The sequence below is a fragment of the Hylobates moloch genome, unplaced genomic scaffold (genome assembly GCF_009828535.3).
Source record: "Hylobates moloch isolate HMO894 unplaced genomic scaffold, HMol_V3 SCAFFOLD_12, whole genome shotgun sequence".
In the NCBI taxonomy this organism is placed as follows: Eukaryota; Metazoa; Chordata; class Mammalia; order Primates; family Hylobatidae; genus Hylobates; species Hylobates moloch.
Window position 1 is genome coordinate 70,580,231 of NW_026652287.1, and position 24,564 is coordinate 70,604,794.

At 42.1% G+C, this 24,564-nt stretch overlaps 1 protein-coding gene across 3 annotated transcripts in view; it reads right to left on the minus strand.

The window, feature by feature from the left end:
• PTPRB (protein tyrosine phosphatase receptor type B) overlaps positions 1-24,564 on the minus strand; it is a 123,636-nt gene that overhangs the window by 35,523 nt on the left and 63,549 nt on the right. For all 3 annotated transcript variants that reach the window (XM_032170731.2, XM_032170733.1, XM_032170732.2), the window contains 10 exons: positions 21,868-22,131; positions 21,070-21,333; positions 19,732-19,995; positions 16,159-16,428; positions 12,588-12,851; positions 10,418-10,681; positions 9,108-9,389; positions 5,605-5,883; positions 4,896-5,045; positions 2,483-2,726 (listed from right to left, as the gene is read on the minus strand). In XM_032170731.2, the coding sequence (XP_032026622.1) occupies positions 2,483-2,726; positions 4,896-5,045; positions 5,605-5,883; positions 9,108-9,389; positions 10,418-10,681; positions 12,588-12,851; positions 16,159-16,428; positions 19,732-19,995; positions 21,070-21,333; positions 21,868-22,131 (2,545 nt within the window). The remainder of the gene's footprint in view (positions 1-2,482; positions 2,727-4,895; positions 5,046-5,604; positions 5,884-9,107; positions 9,390-10,417; positions 10,682-12,587; positions 12,852-16,158; positions 16,429-19,731; positions 19,996-21,069; positions 21,334-21,867; positions 22,132-24,564) is intronic.

Sequence of the window (24,564 nt, forward strand, 5' to 3'; positions counted from 1 at the left end):
CAAAGGCTCAGGGGTATAAAAGAACCATGTCACATTCAGGAACTCTGAGGAGTGAGGAGTAGCAAGAGAACAGTGGGTACTTGGAGCAAATATGGTTGGAGACAAGGCTGGTGAGGCAGGCAGGAAAAAGCAGGGCTTAGTATGCCCTGTGCTGGAATCTGCTCTTGCTCTGGTAAGTGAATGGGAACTATGGGAAAACCTTAATATAGAAGGCACATGACTAGGTTTGATCTGTCACATACTCAGGACTACTACTTAGGACAACCTTATGGAGCTTTGCAGGTGAGGAAGATGAGGATTAGAGAATTGAAACGCTGCTTACACAGTTAAAAAGTGGCAGAGCTGGAACTCAAATGCAGGGGCTCTTCCAAAGACCTCCGCAGCTACTATGGGTGCTGGGAGATTGGTGGGCTCTGGTCCAGACACAAATTTTTTATAGCTTCTTACTCTCTTTGAAATTTAGTAATGAGTTATCTTCACCCCTTCCCTTTCCATAAGTAAATAAACTAAATCAGCCTCAATTTTCCAACTCAAAAAGAAAATAGCCCTTAGGTGACTTTTGCTCGAGTTTCTTTGAGCCCAGGTAACCAAGGAGCTGAGGAATCTCTTGAATCTTTTTTTTTTCTTTTTTGTTTTTTAGATGGAGTCTTGCTCTGTCACCCAGGCTGATCTCAGCTCACTGCAACCTCCACCTCCAGGGTTCAAGCAATTCTCCTGCCTCAGCTTCCCGAGTAGCTGGGATTACAGGTGTGCACCACCATGCCTGGCTAACTTTTGTGTTTTTAGTAGAGATGGAGTTTTACCATGTTGGCCAGGCTAGTCTCGAACTCCTGACCTCAAGTGATTCGCCCACCTCGGCTTCCCAAAGTGCTGGGATCACAGGCGTGAGCCTCCACGCCCGGCCGCATCTCTTGATTCTTATAGGAACTGATAAATCCTGGTTTTCGGATCTTTTATGTTTCTCCCTTGTTCTTCTGAAATCTCGTTTCCTTTAGGTAGGCTCATATGGTCTCTTTTTGAAGTAAGTATGACTAAAAAATTTGTGTGTGTTTAATCTGGAGGTGCTGACCTTGCCTGGGAGGTAACAGTAAGTGTCTGGTGAGTCCTGGATAAAGGTAGCTTTACAGAGTTCCTGCCAAAAATGAGTGCTTTGTTTTAGGAAAAACATCTGTCTGACTTTTTTGATGTGAGGGAGGGGCTAAGAACTCTCTCGGGTGTAATGCTGTGTCATAGTCTCCTTTTGGAACTGGCAGGAGAGTTTTTTTCTACTGAGACCTAGGAGTGATACTTCAAATATGTGAGAACCAATAAGACCTCAGCATCAAGAAAGCAGAATGAACGCTGGCCCATGGAAAACCTAATTTCCTGCCATATTGGTTAGGTATCAGCTCTTCCAACACCCAACAGAGAAGGTACATCCTCTGCAGAAGTAATAATCTTGGATGTCAGTAGCTCTATATCCAAGACAGTAGCCTAGGTTCCCTTTCTCTTGAGGATGCTGATTGGGATGCTATGTACTTCTGCTTGTACCTGCTTTCTGAAAACACAGTGCAGAACAACAGCACTGCCAATTCCTAGGGCAGAAGGGCCTAGTGACTGCAGTGATGTTTCCTGGAGCCAAAGCCAAACAGCTGCTCCTTTTCGTTAGTCATCTGCATGGGGAAGAAAGGGTGTTCCCATTCATTCAGGGGCCTTTGCCTTCCAGAGTTCTGTCTGGAGCAAAGAGCGCTTCCATCTTTAGATGCTTTAGAAGGTAAATAAGTGAGTATAATTTCAGTTCACACTATAAGTAGAAGATATAACTTCATATTGTTTTTGGATCTCCCTAAACTCAGTCATTTTATTTGGACATTTTTACAATAATGAGCAAGGTAAAGTATTGGACTCATATTTAAAAAGTTGTAGAAGGGCCGGGCATGGTGGCTCACACCTGTAATCCCAGCACTTTGGGAGGCCGAGGCAGGCAGATCACTTGAGGCCAGGAGTTGGAGACCAGCCTGGCCAACATGGTGAAACCCTGTCTCTACTAAAAATACAAAAATTAGCCAGGTGTGGTGGCATGCACTTGTAATCCCAGCTACTCGGGAGGCTGAGGCAAGAGAATTGCTTGAACCAGGGAGGCGGAGGTTGCAGTGAGCCGAGATGGCACCACTGCACTCCAGTCTGGGCAATAGAGTAAGACTCTGTCTCAAAAAAAAAAAAAAAAAAAAAAAAGTTGTAGAAGAAAGAACAATCTATTAAGAACCTTCAGTTCTTCCCTTAATGAATTGGAGCTTTTGCATAGTGCTGAAGTCCCTTTTGACACATTACCTGCAAGTGGAGGCAGGAATCCAACTTTTATAAATTACCCAGTAAAATGCAGAGTACTCTTGTAATGTAGGTTATTAATCTATGGAAGCTCACATGCATCAGATGCTCAGACAGCTGAGTGCCTAGTAATGTAGCATGTCCCTTCTGGCAAAACAGTGGTAATACATCTAACCTGTAGGCAGTGTGTGGCTTCAGTGGTCCATCACAGAATTTTTGCTGAGTGGGATCGCATTTTCCACCTAGGCTCTCCATCTCTGCTCCAAGCTTAATGTTAAAACTCTTGGAGTTGCTGTTAGGATTTTCGGCACATTTGCTGGCAAAATAATTAGTCTGATACACCCGAATGGAGGCGTTGTGCCTGTATTCCAGGTAGGAAGGGAGAGGGTGCTGCTGTTCTGGCTTCAGCTCATCACTGCCTGGAGGAGAAAACCCACAGTTAAGGACTGCCTTTCTTGTGACTTAGGTGATTTCAGTGATTTTAAATTAGGTTTCTAAGGCTGCCTCCTCATCCACTATCTCTGGCCATTTCCAAAGTACAGATTCTGCAATCTCAAAGAACGATGTGAAATTCTCCTAATAAATTTTAATTCACTTTTTCCAAAATACATAAAAATAAAGTGTGTATATAAAATACAGACACACACATACACACACACAAACACACACACACACAGCATCATTTTCCTAGGAAATAAAATGAGGGTAGCTCATTGCATTAAATGATAGCATGTCTCACAACTCCAGAGTGTTGGACAACTCCCACTGTGAGTGCACCCACTTGATAAACTCTTTATCTTGCCAATAACCATTGTAGTTGAGCTAATAAGGAAACCCCTATGACCTGGGAAATAGGAAAAAGATAAAAGAAATCATGTCTTAGGCCAGAGTAGTCATCCCACAAGGCGCGCTCCACATGCCATGCCCAGTTTGATTATTGCTCTGCGTGTGGATCTGTTATCTTGAGTACAGTTTAATCCCCGTCCAAATTTGGCCCCTTACTCAGAGCACTTCCCAGAACTCTTCCCCTGTGCACCCAGCCTGCTGTGTGTTTTGGCACTGCAAACCAGTTTTGATGTTGGCTGGAGAAAAGCGTAAGTAGAAAGATAAATACTATAGAGATCAGAGACTATTTACAATGAGCTTCAAGAAGTGGTGCAGTGAGGGTTTATCATAGCATCCCGGATTCTTGTTTAATAAAATTTGCTCATAAGTAGGTCTTAGAAATATTTTGTTGGCAGTAGTTAAAAAGAAATGTTGTCTTTAGCATGAGTATGTACACTATCAATGGCATTTATATGAAATGGATTGTTATCTTAGCTAACCTGGAAATCACAGCCCATCTCCATGGACATCAATAATGGGAAGGCTATCTGGCTGGGGAACGCAAGGCTACTTTCTGGGGTGTGACTTTTTTGGTTACTGTCTTATATTCATGTAGCAAAACACTGTCTTCATTGCAGTCTAATTAAGTCTAAAGTCTTTCCACAGTTCACCAATTTATCTTCAATTATGTGGTGTGAGGAAATCTGGGACACACCACTGACCCTTGAAATTATTTAATTAATTGTGCATAACCAGATTTAGTACAATTAAATAAACTGTGAAAACACATAGACTGTTGATACTGTGAGCCTAAAATACCCATTGGCCTAGGAACTGCCTCACAGTTTGTCAGGTTTCAAGTTTCCCCCTTACCCACAAATGGGTCAAAATTATCAGGGATGCCTAAGAAACTCATGCAGCACCTTAAACAGTATAAAAATATATAAGAAAGGTAAACTATATTAATGTCATTCCAGGCACAGGCATCTCTTTTGGAGAAATAACACACAAGACCTCAATGGCAAATACATACATGGACAGGTGTGCCCCAAATACAACACTCTTACAGGTGGTTTGACAAATGCTGATTTAATAAGCTTGAAAGCTCATACTGAGTGGTTGTACGTGATGTTGTGATAACTATTCCCTAGACTTTGTTCTTATCTGTAGGAATTAGGTAGATATTGAATAATTTAGGAGACTAGAGAATGAAACATACTATTCAAAATTCAGTGGAGAAGGGAAGAATGTTTCTCATGAACATCTTTTTCTTCTTTTAAGCTTTTGGTTATTTTTGTGACTTGGTGGGTGGTTTGCAAGTATGATCAGTTGAGGCATTTGAGACAGGGAGGGGTGAAGACGGTTGAGGCATATTAATGTTTAATGGTAGAACAAAAGAGTAGTGAACAAGACTGACCTAGTAATGAAGAGGACTGAATATTACACGCAATGCACTTCCAATAGTGCACGGCACGTAGTAAGGGCTCAATAAATGATGGTTATTGTTATTATCGTTGTGGTTGCTATTATCATTACTCTTCTATTTAATAATTAAACCCAGAGGATAACAGGCTTTACTGCCCAAAGAGCCTTTGAGCAGCTTTTTCTTACATCTCCCTGTATCCAGCAGAGATAGGGGTGAATGATACAAAAATTACATTTTCTACTTAAGTTTCTTGAACTTTGTCACAGAAAGATCTCCCACATGACCTCTGAGAAAGCAATTCTGTGTCTCAGAGTGGAGTTAACTCATGATAACTTACCATCAGCCTCTCTCACCACCACTGTGAAGTATTTCACAGCTCCATTGGTGTCGCTGAACCAGCTGCAGTTGACAGTAAAGTTGATGGAAGATTTGCTAATTAGCACATCCTTTTCATTCACACGAATGTGGGGGGGTGGAGGAGGGGGGCCTGGAAAAAGAGGTGGGGAAGGAACCAAGAGGGGTCACAGCTCTGCTTTCACAGCATAAACAACAGTTAGTGAAATGAAGGATTCTGCTCTCCTGCATCAGACTGTGTGTGTGTGAGCGTGTGCCTGTGTTTAATGCTGTAATCAAGAAAGTCTCCCCCTCTCCTGAAGGAAAACAGGCACAGGAAGTGATTTGCCAGTGGCACATTAAGCATAATGAAAGAGGTAGCTCTTCAGCAGAATTTCCTGAAGTTGTAGCTTCAAATTGCTTAAGAGCTCCATTATAGCTCTAACTATATGAGGCAAAGTGATATATTTAAATACTAACTCATTCAGGTACTTTAAGACCATCTAACTTGTTTGCTGTCAGGGTACTTTACCCAGAGAAATGTTTCTATTTCTTGGAGACTTTTAAGTCCTCCTCTCCAGGTGGCAATCAGATAGGCTTATGCAAAAGTGAAGTATGCAAGTGAATAGCAGTGATGGATATGATAGAGAAAGGTGCAGAGCCCCTTCACTCCGGTGACAGGAGGCTCTGTGCGCACCTCCAGGGACACTTACGGTCTATCATTGTGATAGTGCTGTCTTCGACCACCTCGCTGGTCATGCTGGCTGACTGCACTTTGATGGACACCAGGTACCTCTTATGGGGCACTAGCATCATGATGTTGAGCAGAGATTTTTCTTTCTCCAGCTTTCTGGAAAACTCAACTTCTTGGGTGTCCATTTTCCGGCATTCAATACTATAACCATCAAAGTCAGAATCAGGAGGGATCCAAGAACAGGCAATGGCTGTGGAGTTCTGAGGCCGGCAATGCAGGTTTTGTATCTTGTCAGGCTCTTAAGGAAACAGAGGAGGCAACACTTTTCAGAACTCAGGGAGAATTTTTTTTTTTTTTTTCAGCTCCTTTGGGTCCAACTAGCTCTGAGATCTAGGTATAGAAGGGACAGACAGGCAAATACAGAGGGTCGTGGCTCACCCTAGCAGAGACACATGAGCATATATCTCCCAGGGAACCAAGGCTGGGGTAGGAAAAGCTGGAGGACAAGTGTGGACAAGTCTGAGTAACAGTTAAAGAATGCCTTGATGGGCTTATTAGTAGTTAGACATGGCTGAGGACAGTCTCTGAGCCTGAGGATATATCCATAGAGACCTCCCAAACGGAAAAAGCAAAGAAAACAAAGACTGAAAAGCAGAACAGAAGATCCAAGGACCATGGAACAACCACAACAGGTGTATCCTACACAAAATGGGAATACCAGAAGAAGAAAGAAAGGAACAGAAGAAATATCTGAAACAAGAATGACTAAGAATTTCCCACAAATAAATGTTAGACACCAACCACAGATCCAGGAAGCTCAGAAAACACCAAGGAGGATATATGCCAAAAAAACTATGCCTAGGCATATCGTTTTCACACTACAGAAAATCAGAGATAAAGAAAAATTCCTGAAAGAAGCCAGAGGGGGAAAAACAACTTACATGTAGAGAAGCAAAGTTAAGAATTATGTCCTCCTCTGAAGCCATGCAAACAAAAAGAGAGTGGAGTGAACACTTCTTTCATGTGTTGAGAGAAACAAGTACCTACTATGTGCCAGGTGCTCTCCTGGGGATTATGAACAGTATAGAGGTAAATAAGACGTTAGCCCTAACCTCTAGGAATGGAAATGAGTCCAAAATAGCCGTAACACAAGGTAGAAAGGAAAACATACCAGAAGAAATGGTGAAAGAAGGTGCTATGTGGGGCGGTGGGGGGGAGTGACACACAACGTTCAGCTGCTGGCTATTAGTGATCAGCAGGAGTTAGTAAAAGCTGTAAGGCAGAGGTGACACTCTGCCAAGGTATCAAGAAAGAGGCATTCTACGTAGAGAAAAACCACAAACCCAGGTACCAAAGGAGGAGGTGCCGGGAGTGGGATGGTAGAAAATTGAGAACTGCAAATCATTCATTATGGGTGAAGCATATTTGTGAGAAATTGAGTACTGGAATGATTTTACACGAAAATTATAAACTTCTATTCTATTTAAACTTTCTGCTATTTTGGATTTTCTGTTACCCATAGCCTGACCCGATCCTAATAAATACAAGCCTCGAAGAAAAAAACAAAACAAAACAAAACAAAAACCAAGTTCCACCATAATCATTCCTCATGAAACACAGCACTGAGTCCCTCTTCATGGCAGTTTTTGTCCTCTTGAGCACTCCCCCTTTTGGTAAATGCCTCCCTTAAATTCTAGCCCCCGGGACTGAATACAACAGTCCAGTTGTGATTTATAAGCCCAGCCTCTAACAGAGTTGTATGAGCTCTTAAACTGAGCACCTGGGAGGCTGTTGAGAAAGGCAGTCTCATGTGCATAGTCTATCACCCCCCATTTGGCTGTGTAAGAAATGGCCCTTGAGCTTAAGATACTTTCTTACCAAGAGATCGAGAGCCTACACAGTCTGTGCTGGGCTCATTGCCTTGTGTGGGAGTATCATTCCCTGTTGCAAGCTCAATGTATGCTCTTTTGTTCTGCTTAAGCATGTGTGTCACATGGCAGATGCTGAACACCAATGCTATAGTTGTCCTCTGAGGAGACAGGACAGGGTCCTTCTACTGTGGCCCGAGAGGGGTGCACTTAGCCACCTGCCCTCCACTGGCTGCTGGAAGAGACCATACACAATGCGCCCTTCTGTTTTCTGTTGTTGTAAGGGTTGAAGACAGCAAGTGCATCTCTGGGCAACCACTGCAGCTGGCCGTGGGGGACTGATGCATACTGTTGAGGCTGATCTTACTCTGTCTCTTCTCTATGTAAGTAAAGCTTTGTTCCATCCAGTGTTTGCGTTGTGTTTCCCTGGCTACTCTAATACCAGATGCAATGGGCAGAAGTGTTTAGAGTCCTGCCCTGGGTTTGGTAACCAGTGCAGGGTGTTCTGCTTAGCAGATTTCTTGAACACAGCCCACAGTCAGCCACAGAAAACTCATCCTGAGCTTGCCATAAACTAAAACTCTTAGTTCTTTTTCACATGTTTCTCTTGACACACAAATAACTGCTCTCTGGATACAATGCAGCATAAAAGTTATACTTGTTATAGTATTAATGCTTATTAAAAAAAAAAACAACTACTTGCTTAAATTTCTAACTTTCAGCTATGTATTTTATCAACAACCAATAACTATCTGATCTGATCCCGGAAGCTACTTATACTGGGTATTATTGAAACACAAATATTTGGATTAAAGTCCCTACATTGAAAATCTCTCTTTCTTTGAGGGTGATAGCATCTATCCCAAAATGCCTTTGGGAAGAAACTGGTATATGCTTCATCGTCGAAGTATTTTTATCTCAGGGACATACAGCAGTATGTGCTAACTATGATCCCTCTACTTCTAGTTTTGCCTCTTTCAATCTATTCTCTACACTGTACCCAGAGTAACTTTCTAAAGTGTAAATAATGATTATGATATCTCTGCTGAAATTGAGTGGCTCCAGTTGGTTCAAAATAAAGTTCAAAGTAGTTACCATGGAATACAAAACATTTTATGATCTGATTCCCTTAATCCTCACCTTTTATGCTGTGGCCAAATAAACTTCTTTCTTTTCCCCTATTAGTAGATCTTGTACTCTCCCTCCTCTCTGATCTTGGAATATTTTATTCTCTCTACCTGGAATATTCTCCACTTCTTCCCCTACCTCTATGTGGTAAATTTCTTTCTTTAGGTTTCTATTTGGATGTTTCCTTTTCCAAGAAGTTCTCTTGTATTGGGTCAGATTACCTAACGAGTGTCTCTATAGTACCATTTACTTCCCTCATTGCACCCAAAATATAATGTCTATTTACAAATAGTATGTCCTACCTAACTGTAAGCCCCATGAGAGCAGAGAGAGATTATTTCTTTATTGTCCCTTGTTGTTAATGTTGAATGAACGAACAAATCTACATAGACTTCTGCCTGAATTCAAATCCAGACCAATCCCATGTAAAAATATGGATTTAATCCAAGCCCTATTTGAGTAAGATGTTGAACATATACTTCCTCTTACTCCATTTGAGAAATAAGAGTAGCAAAACATGTCATACTTGTCCTCACAGATCCAAAAATTGGTTTGCTGTAAGTTTTCCAGGAATCACCACTGACAGTCTTGACACTGAATTGATAGGCTCTCCCTGGACGAAGACCATACATAATGCGTCCTTCTGATTTTCTGTTGTTGTAGGGGTTGAAGACAGTAAGTGCATCTTTGGGCAACCACTGCAGCTCAAAGTCGTTGTAGTCCGTCCAGTCTGGGGGCCCTTTCCACGTGATGGCCAAGGATGTGTTTGCAATGTCAGCAAATGACATAAGACTGGGAGGACTTGGAGCTGAATGTAGGAGAAAGTGAAAAATCACATAATCACATCTATGCCATAACACATACAAATAAGATAGCTGAGCAACATCAGACACACTTTTAATGTACTTTGTAGGAAGAGATAATATGATAATAATATAGTAGCAGGAGCTTTCATTAATAGTGTTTATTATGTGTAAGGCACCGTCCTCAAGCATTTTATGGACCTTTTTTTTTTTTTTTTGAGACAGAGTTTTGCTCTTGCTGCCCAGGCTGAAGTGCAGTGGAGTGATCTTGGCTCACTGCAACCTCCACCTCCCAGGTAGCTGGGATTACAGGCACCTCAGCCTCCCAAGTAGCTGGGATTACAGGTGCCCACCACTACGCCTGACTAATTGTTGTATTTTTAGTAGAGACAGGGTTTCCTCTTGTTGACCAGGCTGGTCTCGAACTCCAGACCTCAAGTGATCTGCCCACCTCGGCTTCCCAAAGTACTGGGATTATAGGCATGAGCCACGGCACCCAGCCTCATATACCTTTTCTTAAATATTCATAGCCAGATCTTCCTTACCATGGTGCTGTGGAGCATGAGTGTACCCTGAATGGGTTACAAGTGTGTGTAGGTATTAATTCCATCAGATTTGGGGGTACAGGGCTGACGTCCACAGACAATTATGTCTAGTTGCAGATAGCCTTGTTGATTAACCCCAGGGTGGCACATAGACATCTATGTGTGCCCATGACATAAAAACAGTTAGGAAGCACTGGTGATAGCCACACGGTGATGTATATGATTATTCCCACTTTGCAGATAAGAAAACTGAGGCCTAGAGATGCTCAATGACTTGCCCAGATTCATAGAGCTAAGCTAAGGACATAGTTCTTTTGGACCAAAGCCTTGTCCTTTATCTATTGTACCACAGTCCCTTCCCGAGTTCAGGGGCTAGCACAGGGTATATTATTATTGGCTTTGTCTCTTGTCATTAAAATCAGAATCAAAATGTGTCTCTGGAAGCTACTTCCCACCATCCCTTGGCCATTGGCACCTGGGCTTCTCACCTGTTCTGCTCTCCGCTGTGACTTTATTGCTGAGATCTCCACTGTGAGTTACCACCCACAGCGTGTACTTCCTTCCAGGAACAAGGCCGTGAAACCGCCACTCCGTCAGGTCCTTGTCTTTCCAGTTTTCCTTCTTTGTGCCATTGGGATTATAGAGAATCAGCTCATAAAAGTCAAAGTCCCCAGAGGCTGGACTCCAGCTGAACCAAAGGCTGTCTGTCATGTTCCGATTGGACCCCCTGAGATGACTCACAGAGGCTGGGACTTAAACAGAAGAAAAATTCTTACTGAGAACAAAACAGAAACACAGGCATTTTGGCCCACAGGTGAGAGTGTATGCTGTGTTGGGCATGTGGGTGAATCGTACATATTGTAGTCAGATCTTGCCTACATTTCAGGCCATTTAACTTTAAGGGCATATGGACTAAAGATATGGTGTAAATTAAAACAAAACAAACCAGGTGGTGACTTCTAGATGCTTGCCACATGGACCCTGATAAGCCTGTAAAATGAAATCTTCATAAATGATGAATAAATCGTTGTCATTTAGCTTATAAAAAAGGCCCAGAAAATGTATATACAAGGTTCCAGCTCCTCCCAGTGTGGCCTATCTCATTGCAGCCACCATCCCATAACAACCCTCTCTGGGTCTCTTTACATCCTCTCTACCCTCCTTTAGGTTCTCAGTTCTCTTGTGCTCTTTCTTATAAAATCTGTATTGGTACAACTTCATTTAGGGAGAGGAGTGTTAACAGTCACTCGTATTATTGTATAGATTAGTCATGCTGCCACCCATCCCAGTAGCTTTGCTATTTTTTGGAGAATGAAGACTGTTGCCACATTGGGGGACTTTTAAGCATTAATGAGCAGGTAAGGAAAGATGTGCAAAGGGTGGGTTGCCTCAGAAATGATGACATCTAGGCAATTCTATTTGTGGTTGAGGCTTATCGCTGCTCTTTCTCACTCCTTTCAAAAGACAAACAGAACTTCTGTTGGGTGCCCTTGGAATATGTTCCCACATGGCTCCCCTCACCTTTAGGTCTCTGCTGAAATGCCTTCTCCTATCTAAAGCAGTTGCTTGTCCTGCCAAGTCACTATCATGACACATCATTTTTTTCATAGAATTTAAGGCATTCCCAGATCATCTCCCTTTGATGATCTGTCCTTGTCCTCTTCCCTCCCCGCTATTGCAGAGTTCTCTGAGGGCAGGGCCCTTGACTGTCTTGTTCACCGTCATATTACAGCAGTGGGCCATGTGCCTGGCACAGAAGAGCACCTAAAACTATTGTCAAATGAGAAAAAAGAATTGAATAGGTAGGCTGAGCGTGGTGGCTCATGCCTCTAATTCCAGCACTTTGGGAGGTTGAGGCAGAGGATTGCTTTAGCCCAGGAGTTCAAGACCAGCCTGGGCAATACAGAGAGGCCCCCATCTCTACAAAAAATAAAAATTAAAAAATTAAAAGTTTGCCATGCATGGTGTCGTGTGCCTGTAGTCCCAGCTACTCGGGAGGCTGAAGCAAGAGGATCACTTGAGCCCAGGTGGTCAAGGCTGCAGGGAGCCATGATGCCATCACTGCACTCCAGCTTGGGCAACAGAGCAAGAACTCATACCCCCCAAAAATTTTTTTTTGAATAGGAGATAAAGAACTCAAATTATGGGAAAAGGATAGATTCTGTTTTTTGTCTGCAGCCCAGAGAGATGTCTCTCACTTTCCTGGAACTCTGTGTTTTCACTTCATCTAGTGCTATGTTTCTAATTCGCAGCAGTCACTGCCTGTTTGTTATATTTGTGGTTGCCCTTCTCTGCTCCTGCTCTCCTCTCCATCTATTTCTTGTTAGAAAGCTGAATGGTGTAGCTCGAATTAAACTATGATGGGTTACAGCCCTCTTGTACAGTTTGATGGCAAGAGGAGGAACCACATTCATTTTTTACCAAGGCCTAGGAAGTAAATAAGTGGAGGCAAAAGAGCAGAAGCCAGTGCAAAAACTGGCCACAAATTAGTTATATATAATCAAAGGTGCGATTTAGGGTCAAATAGCCTGAAAGTCATAAATGTCATATAAAACTACATCCTGAATAGAATAGGAAACTAAGGACCAACCAAGGAAAAGCCAGTGAATACCGGGACAATTCCCCCACGATTCATTACTGCTTGGGTCTTGGTCTTACCTGTTCTACCAAGTATGAAAGACTCATTAGACAGCTCCCCACTGTGAGTTACAATCACCATCTTGTACATTCTGCCTTGTAGCAAGTTCTGGAAAGAGAAGCTCTGGACTTGTGGGTCAACTTGAGCTCTCTCCTGGAGATTCCCATCTGGGTTGTACAAAAAGATGTTGTACCAGCTGAGCTCCCCCTCTGAGGCGGTCCAGCGGAAGGACAGGTGCCTGGTGGAGTTCTCTGTGATCCTCAGGTCGGTGACAGCTGCTGGGACTGGAAAAGTCGAGGAGCAAGAGAATGAGGGAGGGAAATGCAGTGAGGAGAAGAGAGCAGGTGGGAAAGAAAGGGAAAAGCAAACAGAAGATGAAGTTGGATTCAGTGATATGGGAAACAAAACAATAGGAAAAGCCAAAAGCACTTTACAAAAAACTTCACGTTAGAATTTTGCAAACCCTTTTGGACTTCTGTGCTACCTCTTGGCAAGGTCAAGTGCTGCTAGAAACCACTTCCTTGCAAACTGCTGGCACAGATGCTGCCTGATTCCTCAGAAGGCTTAAGATGCCAGTAGAAACAGAACAGGACATCTGCCTTGATTTTGCCTGAGTTCTCTTTCCTCCACCCCAGATGCTCTTTCTCAGGCTCTCTTTGCTTTCTCCTTTTGTCAGGCTCTTACAAGGTGTTATTTCCCATGGATCCATCCTTTGTTTCCTTCATATTCTATAGCCCTAGCTGAGCAATCAGTCTCATTCAATTTGTGGATTTAACTAGCATTCTGATCCAGATCTTTTTATGTCCAGCTCACTTCTCTTCTGAGCTCAAATCCATATTTCCAAATACCTATGGTCCCTTCTCTCTGCAGGTCACTCAGGCATCTCAAACTCAATACACAGCTCAACTCTGGATTTTTGCCTGACCCTGTCTCCTCCTTTTTCTCTTATCTCAATTAATGGCATCATCTTCTACCAGACATCCCAGGTGGAAACTCTAGAATCTTCTGTTCCTTCCTCTATAATCCACTCAGCCCCCAAGTGCCACTTAAGCTAATGCAAAAACATTTCTTGACTGTACCCACTATTCTTCACCAGGGCCCCTGCATTCATTCAGCTATTGGTCCTTATCATCCTATGACTGCAGTCATGTCATGACTCCCATTACCTGTCCGACTGCATCCCCCTCACTCATTCTCGCTCACTCTGTTCTAGCCATATGGGCCTCTTTACTGTTCCTCCAACAGGGTCTTTGCACTGGCATTGGCTCTGCTTATAAATACCCAAATATTTTGCATGACTTTCTCATTTCTTTCAGATTTTTACTCAAATGTCACTGCCTCAATGAAGTCTTTAGGGACTGTACTATCTAAAATTGTAAGTCCCGGCCAGGTGCAGTGGCTCATGCCTGTAATCCCAGCACTTTGGGAGGCTGAGGAGGGTGGATCACCTGAGGTCAGGAGTTCAAGACCAGCCTGGCCAACATGGCGAAACCCTATCTCTACTAAAAATATAAAAATTAGCCGGGTGTAGTGGTGCATACCTGTAGTCCCAGCTACTCTATTCGGGAGGTTGAGGCAGGAGAACTGCTTGAACCCAGGAGGTGGAGGTTGTGGTGAGCTAAGGTCACACCACTGTACTCCAGCTTAGGCAACAGAGGGAGACTCCATCTCAAAAAAAAAAAAAAAAAAAATTGTAAGCCCCTTGACCAGGCGTGGTGGCTCATGCCTGTAATCCCAACACTTTCGGAGGCTGAGGCAGGTGGATTTATTGAGCCCAGGAGTGCGAGACCAGCCTAGGCAATGTGGAGAAACCCTGTCTCTACAAGAAAATACAAAAATTAGCTGGCCGTGGTGGCACATGCCTAAAGTCCCAACTACTTGGGAGGCTGAGATGGGAGGATTGTTTGAGCCCAGGAGGCAGAGGTTGCAGTGAATTGAGATTGTGCCACTGCACTCCAGCCTGGGTGCCACAGCGAGGTTCTGTCTCCAAAAAATAAATAGATAGATAGATAGATAGATAGATAGATAGATAGATAGATAGATAGATAGATAGATAAAATTGTAAGCCCCAACTCTTGCTATCCCACTTTCCTAACTTAATTTCCTTCTTGGTCTTTATTACCACCCAACCTCCTACATCTTTTACTTATTTATTGTATTTATTGACTTTCTTCCCCACTAGGCTATAAGCATAATGACCATGGGAGTTTTTTATTCACTTCTGTATATCCAGCAGTTAGAATAGTGCCTAGCCTATAGTAGGTACTCAATAATAAATTAATAGGTGGATCTCCTCACCTCTAGTTCATTTCCATTCAATCCATTCCCCCATTGCTATCTGATTAATCTTTTTAAAGATACATCTTTTATTATAAAACAATTACTCTCTGGCTTAAAGTTTTGTATTGCTTTAAGATAAAAAGATAAACTCCTGAGGAAGGCTACCAGGCACCCTCTAATTTGGCTCCAATCTGGCTTTCAGCCTCACCTTTCCATCATGCAACACACATTTCAGCCACCCACAACTTCTCCTTTCTCCTGTTCAGACCTCTTGGCCTTTGCACAGGACAGACTGTCTGTACAAAGTATTCTACCTTCTCTCCATAAGGAGAATTTCTTCATCCTTCAAGGCAGTACTGAAATGTCACTTTTATGAAGATGTCTCAATTCTACCTGACCTCCATGCTTCCCTGAATGGCAAACATCCCTCTCTCATATGTACTCTTTATCACAATGCATTGTCATTATTTGTCCATGTGTCTGTCTCGTCAGTCACCTCTTTAAGAACGAGAAGCATGCCTGATTCATCTTTATGTCCCTGTCAACATAACCACCCCCACCTTCAGACCTATGTACTTAATAAATAAGTTATCAATCCATTAGGCCAATGTGGTTGTCTGAATAATGGCCCCAAAGATGTCCATGTCCTAACCCCCAGAACCTGTGAATATGTTACCTTCTGTGGCAAAAAGGGCTTTGTAGATGTGATTAAGTTAAGGATCTTGAGACGAAGGAATTATCCTGGATTGTCCGGTTGGTGACCAAGGTAATCACAAGAGTCCTTAAAAGATGGAAGAGGGAGGCAGGAGAGCAGAGAAAGAGATGTAAGGTCCCATGCAGAGATTGGATTAATGTCATTGTTGGGAGGGGGACACGAGCCAAGGAATGTGGGCTGCCTCAGAAGCTGAAAAAGGCAAGGAGTGGATTCTCCCTCTAAAGTCTCTACAAGAAACACTGCCCTGATGTCTTGATTTCAGTCCCAAAAAACCATTTTCAGATTCTAACCTTCAGGACTAGAAAATAATAAATTTGGGTGGTTTTAAGCCACTAAGATTGTGATAGTTTATTATAGCAGCAATAGGAAGCTAATAGCACCAATATTAATGAAAAATCAGAAACAGAGTATGGTGGGCTGAGTCCTGTGTGGATAGGGCAACTGACATGGAAGTGGCAAATCAGGGTGAATGTTCCCAGCGTGTCAAGAGATAGACATCATCTCCCAGTGTTGCTTCATCCCTCTCACCCTGTGGTTCTTACACAATAGCAGACATTGGCAATATGTGCTACAAAACATTATGCTGTGCTAATTACCTGTTCGGCCTTCAGTCTGGGCTTCCTTGCTAAAGAGGCCTCCACTGACAGTCAGGATCTGTATCTTGTATTTCTTTCCTGGTGTTAGATCTTCAAATTTGTGTTGCTTAGTGGTGGCTGGCTCTGATGTGTTGCGCAGAAGGATTCCATTTTCAGTTACAAGCAGGATGTCATATCTTTCTGCCACACCAGCAGCTTTTTGCCAACTTACTATTAAGGAATGACTGCTGTAGGCATTGTCTGCAATTACTCCTTGGACAGATGCTGGAACTGCAGAGAGACAAGTGGAGCAACAAAATACAGATTTTATCACTTAGGGTAAAGTCATCAATTGAGAAAAACTCCTGAATCAACTGCAGGTAGAAGATGATGCATTTGCTTTATTTGTGTATCATTGACACTTTCTGTGTGCCCTTATGGAGAAAAGAGGAGAAAGGATTTCTTGGCTTAACCTGTCTATACAACTACTTTGATTCTCCATTTTTTCTCTGAATTTAAATAGCATCTTAGATAGAAAAGTTAGTGAAAATGGCCCTGATAAATAGGCAGAGCGGTGCATACCTATGAATCTAGAAAGTGAAGAACGCTGAGCAAGTTCATATTCAGTGAATGTGGGTTTGATAGCTGAATTATGTCTCTTGTTTAGACTTTTATTACTAACATTAACTAAGGTCAAAACTTCAAGCCTTGACTTCAGCAGTAGTATATACTAGTATTTGTTCTATTGCTCCTGAGGTGAAAGACAAAATAGTATTATTGTTATTATAATAATATTTTCTGTCCTAGGTTCATTTCTTTTCTCATTCTACATTATCTTCTTAGATTTCATCTATGTCCATGGTTTGAAGTGTCACCCATAAGGTGAAAACTCCCAAACTTAAACTTTCAGTTCAGATGTTTCTCCTGCTTTTGCAAATTACCTCTCTCCCTGAATGTACCACAGACATCCAACACTCAAGATGTACAAATTGGACTCCTCATCTCCCTCCCCCAATGTTCTCATTGTTTTTTGTTTCTATCTCTTGGTTCAAGTCAGAAACTTTAGTTGTCACTCTCACCCTTGTACATATAATCAAATACGAGTTTTATTTCTGTATCTTAAATCTTCTATCTCTTGAATCTAGCCACTCTCCTTTGTGTACTGCCACTACCTCAGGACCACATCATATCCATTAGCAAGTATAAATGAGACCATACATTATTGCAACTGCCTATTGACCAGTCACTTGCGTCCTTACCTCCTACTCTTTCAATCTGCAGACTCTATCTAGCATATTTTCATAGCACTCCCATGCTAATGGCCCTACAGTGGCTCTCCATAATTCCAAAACACCTTCACAGGCAAACAAAGCTCTTCGTGATTTGGTCTCTCTACTTACCTGGCCACATGGCTTAAATTTTTTATTCTAGTATACTTTTGTTTTTTATACTTTTAGTAGAGATGGGGTTTTGCCATGTTGCCCAGGCTGGTCTCGAACTCCTGGACTCAGGCTATCCACTCACCTCGGCTTCCCAAAAGCTGGGATTACAGGCATGAACCACCGTACCCGGCCTTTATTCTAGTATACTAAATAAGTGTAGGTCCCCAAATGTGCCATCCTTTCTCTCTCCTCCAGGGCTTTGTTTTCTCTGTTGGAACCAAGTCAACTTACACTTCACCTGGATGACTTCTTAGTCTTTCTTTAAATATGACTTCCTCCTGAAAGCCTTCCCTGACTCTTCTTGTTTGCTCCTCTAACATCTCATAACCACTTTTATCTTAGCACTTGCCATGCTTTACTGTAATTGCCTTTTTTACTTTTCTATCTCCTTCACTAGATTATAAGGTTCTCGAGGTCAGGGGTTATGCCTTGCTACTGAATGCCTACTTTCTTTTTTTTTGAGACAGAGTCTCACTCAGTCACCAAGCTGGAGTGCAGTGGCATGATCTTGGCTCATTGCAACGTCCACCTCCCAGGTTCAAGTGATTCTCCTGCCTCAGCCTCCCGAGTAGCTGGGACTACAGGTGCGTGCCACCATGCCTGGCTAAATTTTTTTTTGTATTTTTAGTAGAGACAGGGTTTCACCATGTTGGCCAGGATGATCTCAATCTCTTGACCTCGTGATCCACACGCCTCAGCCTTCCAAAGTGCCGGGATTACAGGTATGAGCCACTGCGCCCAGCCAATGCCTTCTTTTTTTTTTTTTTTTTTGAGAGGAGTCTCGCTCTGTCACCCAGGCTGGAGTGCAGTGGCGTGATCTCAGCTCACTGCAAGCTCCGCCTCCGGGGTTCACACCATTCTCCTGCTTCAGCCTCCTGAGTAGCTAGGACTACAGGTGCCTGCCACCACGCCCGGCTATTTTTTGTATTTTTAGTAGAGACGGGGTTTCACCATGTTAGTCAGGATGGTCTCGATCTCCTGACCTCGTGATCCACCTGCCTCGGCCTCCCAAAGTGCTGAGATTACAGGTTTGAGCCACCGCGTCCGGCCCAAATGCCCACTTTCTAACACAGGGTTTGTCATAGGGTTAAAGATATGCAGATATAGATATAAACATAGATATGAAATAGAGGCATAGTAGGGCATGGTATGGAAGCCCGAGGCCCCACAACTAAATAAGTGGTCATGAGAATGGGAGACATCTAAGAAGTATTGTGTCACAGTGGAGAGGGCATGAGGTTTGGGGCCAGACAGACCTAGACTTGAATTACAGCTTTAGGTCTTATTATATATGTATCCTTGATACTGTTTCATAAGCTTTCTGAGCCATACTTTCCTCATCTGTAAGAGGACTATAGTATGGCTAGAGATCTTTCAAAAATAATACATGAATAGTGATATTGATATAAACAGATACATTATTCATATATTTGATACTTGTTTTTTTTAGCTCTACCAGGTAGAGTAGATGGCACAGATGTGTACTCTTTCTTAAAAGGTAGAACTTGAAAAATGCGTAATTATGGAAGTCTCCTGATTAAATTTTATTTATTTATTTATTTATTTATTTATTTATTTATTTATTTACTTATTTATTGAGACAGGGTCTCACTCTGGTTGCCCAGGCTGGAGTGCAGTGGCACGATCATGGCTCACTGCAACCTTGACCTCCCGGGCTCAGGTGATTCTTCCACCTCAGCCTCCCAAGCAGCTGGGACTACAGGTGTGCGCCACCACGCCTGGCTAATTTTTTGTAATTTTAGTAGAAATGGGGTTTAGCTATGTTGCCCAGGCTAGTCTCGAACTCCTGAACTCAAGCAATCTACCTGCCTTGGCCTTCCAGGGTGCTGGGATTACAGGTGTGAGCCACCATGCCCAGCCTCCTTGTTAAAATTTAAAATTTTATTATCCTTTAGCAAGTATAAAAATTTGTTCAGCTGATTTGGTTTCTGATTCCCTTTCATTTGTTTTGAAGACCTGTATTAAGAGAAAAATGCAAAGAATAAATGAGTAAGGCTCTTGAAACCACTGAATTGTACAAACTTTGGTGGTTTTAAATCTAGATTTGTGAATAGCTGAGCCCATTCACTGTCCCATTTTGGAGAACCATGAGGCATTCTACAATCTAGCCCTTCTCCAGGTGGATGCTTACCTGTCCGCCCAACCACATTTATCTGATTCTTCAGGGACCCGCTGACTGAGGCAATCGTGATCTGGTACTGCTCCCCGGCCTCCAGTCTGTGGAACGTGTGCTCAAAGACGTGCTTGGGAATAGTCTGAGAGTCAACCTTTTGACTGTGCCTGAATGCCGACACCGTGTAGGAATCAACGTCTCCCCCACCAGGAGTCCAGTTCACCGTCAGGCTATCTGTTGCTCCATTGGGAGAAATGTGAATATTTTTGACAGCACTAGGAACTAAAAAAGAAAATAAATTTAAAAGTCATCACTTAGAGAATGAACTGTTGAAATTTTCAAAGTTTTGAATGCTTCTGATGTTTTGGCACCCACTGAGAGAACCCACATGAAAAAGAAAGTAACAATTTGCCACTTTTCTCTGATTTTTCTGTGTGAACTGAAGTTGATGGGGGAAAGCTTAGGGGGAAGTCAAGGCGGGTGAGTGGAAATGAGGAATGCTAATTATATAGCGAGGGGCTAGTTAGGGTGCCTTGGTCCAAGTTTTGGTTTTCTCATTCACTAGCTATGGGACTACAGGCAAATTACTTGACCTCTGTAAGTTTCAGTTTCTTCATTAGGAAAAATGGCAGTGATGATAATACTAACCAGCTCATAGAGTTGTGAAGATTGATTCTTTTTTTATTTTATTTTTGAGGTAGGGTCTCGGTCTGTTGTCCAGGCTGGAGTGCAATGGCATGATTACGGCTCACTGCAGCCTATACCTCCTGGGCTCAGGTGATCCTCCCACCTCAGCCTCCCCAGTAGCTGGGACTATAGGCATGCACCACCATGCCCGGCTAATTTTTTTGTATTTTTTGTAGAGACAGGGTTTTGTCATGTTGCCCAGGCTGTGCTTGAACTCCTGGGCTCAAGCTATCCTCCCGCCTCGGCCTCCCAAAGCATTGTGAAGAGTGAACAAGATGTAGACATAAAATGCTTTGCTGTGGGTCTGGTTCATGGTGAACTGTCAGTACATGTTAACTACTATGGCAACACTCCTAAAAGAGTTCTAAAGAAGTGATACCCAAGTAACACTTAATTCTTAATCTGTGTGCCTCACAAGCACCAGCTAATCACATCAGTTCATTGCTATTTCTCCGAAAGCACCCTCCAACCCCCCCACTCTCTGCTGACATCATACTTTATTTTCTTTCATCCAGGTTGGACAACATCATTGTCACTATCAAGATGACTTTGTCCCTTCTTGCTGTCTCCTTTTTACCCCTCCAAATCCTCAGTCGAAATGCCTGGACTATCCAAAAGTTAAATACACCACTGCATCTATTCAGGTTCAAGAAGAGTATTTCACATTACCTGTGAAGCCCTCGATGAAGGCTGACTGCTGTACATCCCCACTAATTGTCAAGACAAGAATTTTGTATTGGCGGCCTGGTGTTAGGGAAGTAAATCGATACTCGGTTGCGGTATTTACAAGGTGAAAAGGAGGAAATACTTTCATGTCATTGAAGAGCAGCTGGATCTCATACTGGTCGACATCCCCATTAGCTCCTGACCAAGTCACATGCAAGTCCTCAGTGCTCCTGTTCCGCAATGTTAGATCCTTAACAGGCTCTGGAACTAGGGAGAAAAATGAGAAGACATTTCAGGAAAGGAACTGATCAGAGTTTACCTACATAATAATTTATGAATCACATTCAAGGAACTGGCAACATCTCCCTTCCCCAAATAAACCACTAGCACTACTTCATGCATAATTAAATAAGAAAAATTGGAAGCAACTATTAAAATTGTGATTTTTTCCTGACATAAATGTTACATGATCAGCATTGGTAGAACATAATTATAAAATGAGTTATGATCTCAATCATAAGATAAGAAGTCTGGAATTTAAATACCATGATGCAGGAAGACAGGGAAGAAAAATGGGACATTTAGCCTTCTTGCTTCCTCACTGTGTTTGCTTTGATCTACCAATAAATATTCTGTAATTATAGGCCATGGCTTGGCTGAATGATGTTAGCGCCAAGTGAGACTTACTGGGAATGTAATGTACTAATGAATAAGCAGAAAAATTTCAAGGTTCAGATAACTTTCAAGTTCAGAGACTTTCAAGTCCAACCAACTGTCAGATTTTGCAATCGTTCCACTTACTTGTTCTCCCATTCCCTTGTTCACTGGCTTCGTATTGTCCACTTTTTGTAGTAACAGTGACACTGTACAACCGTCCAGGGACTAGCTGAACAAATACACATTCGTTTTCCAACTTGGGAATGCTTTTGGATTGAATGAAGTTGTTTTTGTTTTTAATGGTGACTTCATAGTAATCAAAGTCTCCAGTGGCATGCACCCAGGATACCCTTAAATAGTCACTCCTGGCTGAGTTGCTAACACTGACTCCCTGGACTTTGTCAGGCACTGAAAAGGAAACAGAGAATGACTAAATATTTATTAATTCTGAGTGAGTAATTGATCACAGATGACAAGCTGGGACAATAAAAAAGAGAGAGTAGATTATTATTGTGTGTATTTAAAAGAAAAATCTTAGACCTTAGGTTACAGATTTCTGGAGGGGAAAGATTGTTACACTACGTGGAGTGATTAAACGGATCTTTTAACAGAAGCTGATGAACTCATTCTAAGCCTACTGTTTGCCTGCACAAAATGTCATGTATAAGGTGGAACATTAAAGATGATGGCTGATGATTAATATGAGTGATGGTAAATGATATAGATAATTCCAACATACCTTGCTGACTCAAAAGTTACTAAGAAGAATATAAGCAATCCCCCAACCCGCCCCTCTCAAAAAAATGAGGCTATGCATGGTGGCTCACAACACTTTGGGAGGCTGAGGCGGGCAGATCATTTGAGGTCAGAAGTTTGAGAACAGCCTGGCCAATATGGTGAAACCCCATCTCTACTAAAAAATACAAAAATTAGCTGGGCATGGTGGTGCACATCTGTAGTTCCAGCTACTCGGGAGGCTGAGATGGAAGAATCACTTGAATCCAGAGGCACAGGTTGCAGTGAACTGAGATCACGTCATGCCCCTGCACTCCAGCCTGGGTGATGGAGCAAGACTCCGTCTCATAAAAAAAAATAAAGAAAGAAAAAGAAAAATGGAAGATGAAACACATATGGTTATTTGCATAATAAATGAAGAGATTTCCCACATCATTGGTGATCAAGGAAATGCAAGTCAAAACCACAGTGAAATACTGTTTTACATCCATTTGACTGGCAACATTAAAAATCTATATAAAAACCAAGTGTAGAAGAATATGTACAGGAGACTGCATAATGAATATATACATATACACACATACACACAGTGAAATATTATATAATAGTTATAATTAATTCCTTAACTCAAAACACAAAAATATGGATTTCTTGTCCTTAACATCAAAACACAAAATATGGATGAATCTTATCTGTATAATAAGTAAAACATCTAAGTCCCTAAGATACTAAATACTGCATTAAAAATACCTTTTTAAATAATGTTAAAAACAACAAAAAATTTTAAAACCCATAATTTTAGGCCTGTATATAAATGCAATAAAACTATGCAAGATGGAAAGCAAGGGAGAGGTGAACATAGGAGTCAAGATGTTGGCTACCTTTGAGTGAATTCATGAGGTGGGGACCACATATTTTGATGTAGGTTATTGTCAAGGTCCTAGCTTTTATTTTAGGTAGTGGTTGGTTTCTTGTGTACATGTTAAATTATTAAAAATTACTAACCAGGTGCCTAAAAAGTAAAGGTGGCAGTTGATGCATGGTTTCTTTTTTCTTTTCTTTTCTTTTTTTTTTGAGACAGAATCTCACTCTGTTGCCCAGGCTGGAGTGCAGTGGTGTGATCTTGGCTCACTGGAACCTCCGCCTTCTGGTTCAAGTGATTTTCCTGCCTCAGCCTCCAAAGTAGCTGGGATTACAGGTGCCTGCCACTACACCTAGCTAATTTTTTGTATTTTTAGTAGAGATGGGGTTTCACCATGTTGGCCAGGCTGGTCTCGAACTCCTGACCTCATGATTCTCCCGCCTCGGCCTCCCAAAGTGCTGGGGATGCATGGTTTCTTGAACCAAGAATTATGATTAATACAATTTTGTGCATGTGAGGTTCTTTCTAATATATAAACAAAACCATTCTGTATATCTGTGGTCCCCTCCCCAACCAGTAAATAAATATATGCATGTTACTTAGGAACACTGTGGAATAAGGCAATTCTGTATTTAGAGCATGATATTAAGGAGATTTCATTTTTCCATTTGGGGCTGAATTTTAATTCAAACGTAGGCCACAGATTCATTACTATTTCACGGTAACTGGACATTATACATATTAATGAGGAGGAGCATTGAAAAGAGGCATGAACTCGGATCCAGGGTACTAAACTCTTGTCCCAGTACTAGCACGTCCTCTAGGCCTGTACGGCTGCTCTCTGTATTTGGTATATATTAGGGGTTTCTGATCTGACCACATGCCAAGGCTGTGTCCAATTTTTCTCCTCTACTTTTTCTCAAATCATGAAATGATCCAGAAATTTCAGTATTTTCACTTAGAAGCTCCATTTTCTCACACCTACAAGTTGCATTAGCATCCTTTGTTGCCTTGTGTTTACTGATTAGTGTTTGGAATATAGCTCACCACAGATATGGTGCAAGGACAGATATGCTTTCTCCAAGATATTTACCTAAAACCAATTACAGTGTTGTTAGAATACCATCATCACAGAGTTAAGGAGAGGAAATTATGAAGTGGCATTTTATGCATGGGCTAAGAAAGGTCAATGATCCAGGCAATTTGCTGAAGGCAAAGCAACTATTACGGGAAGAAAAACCTGG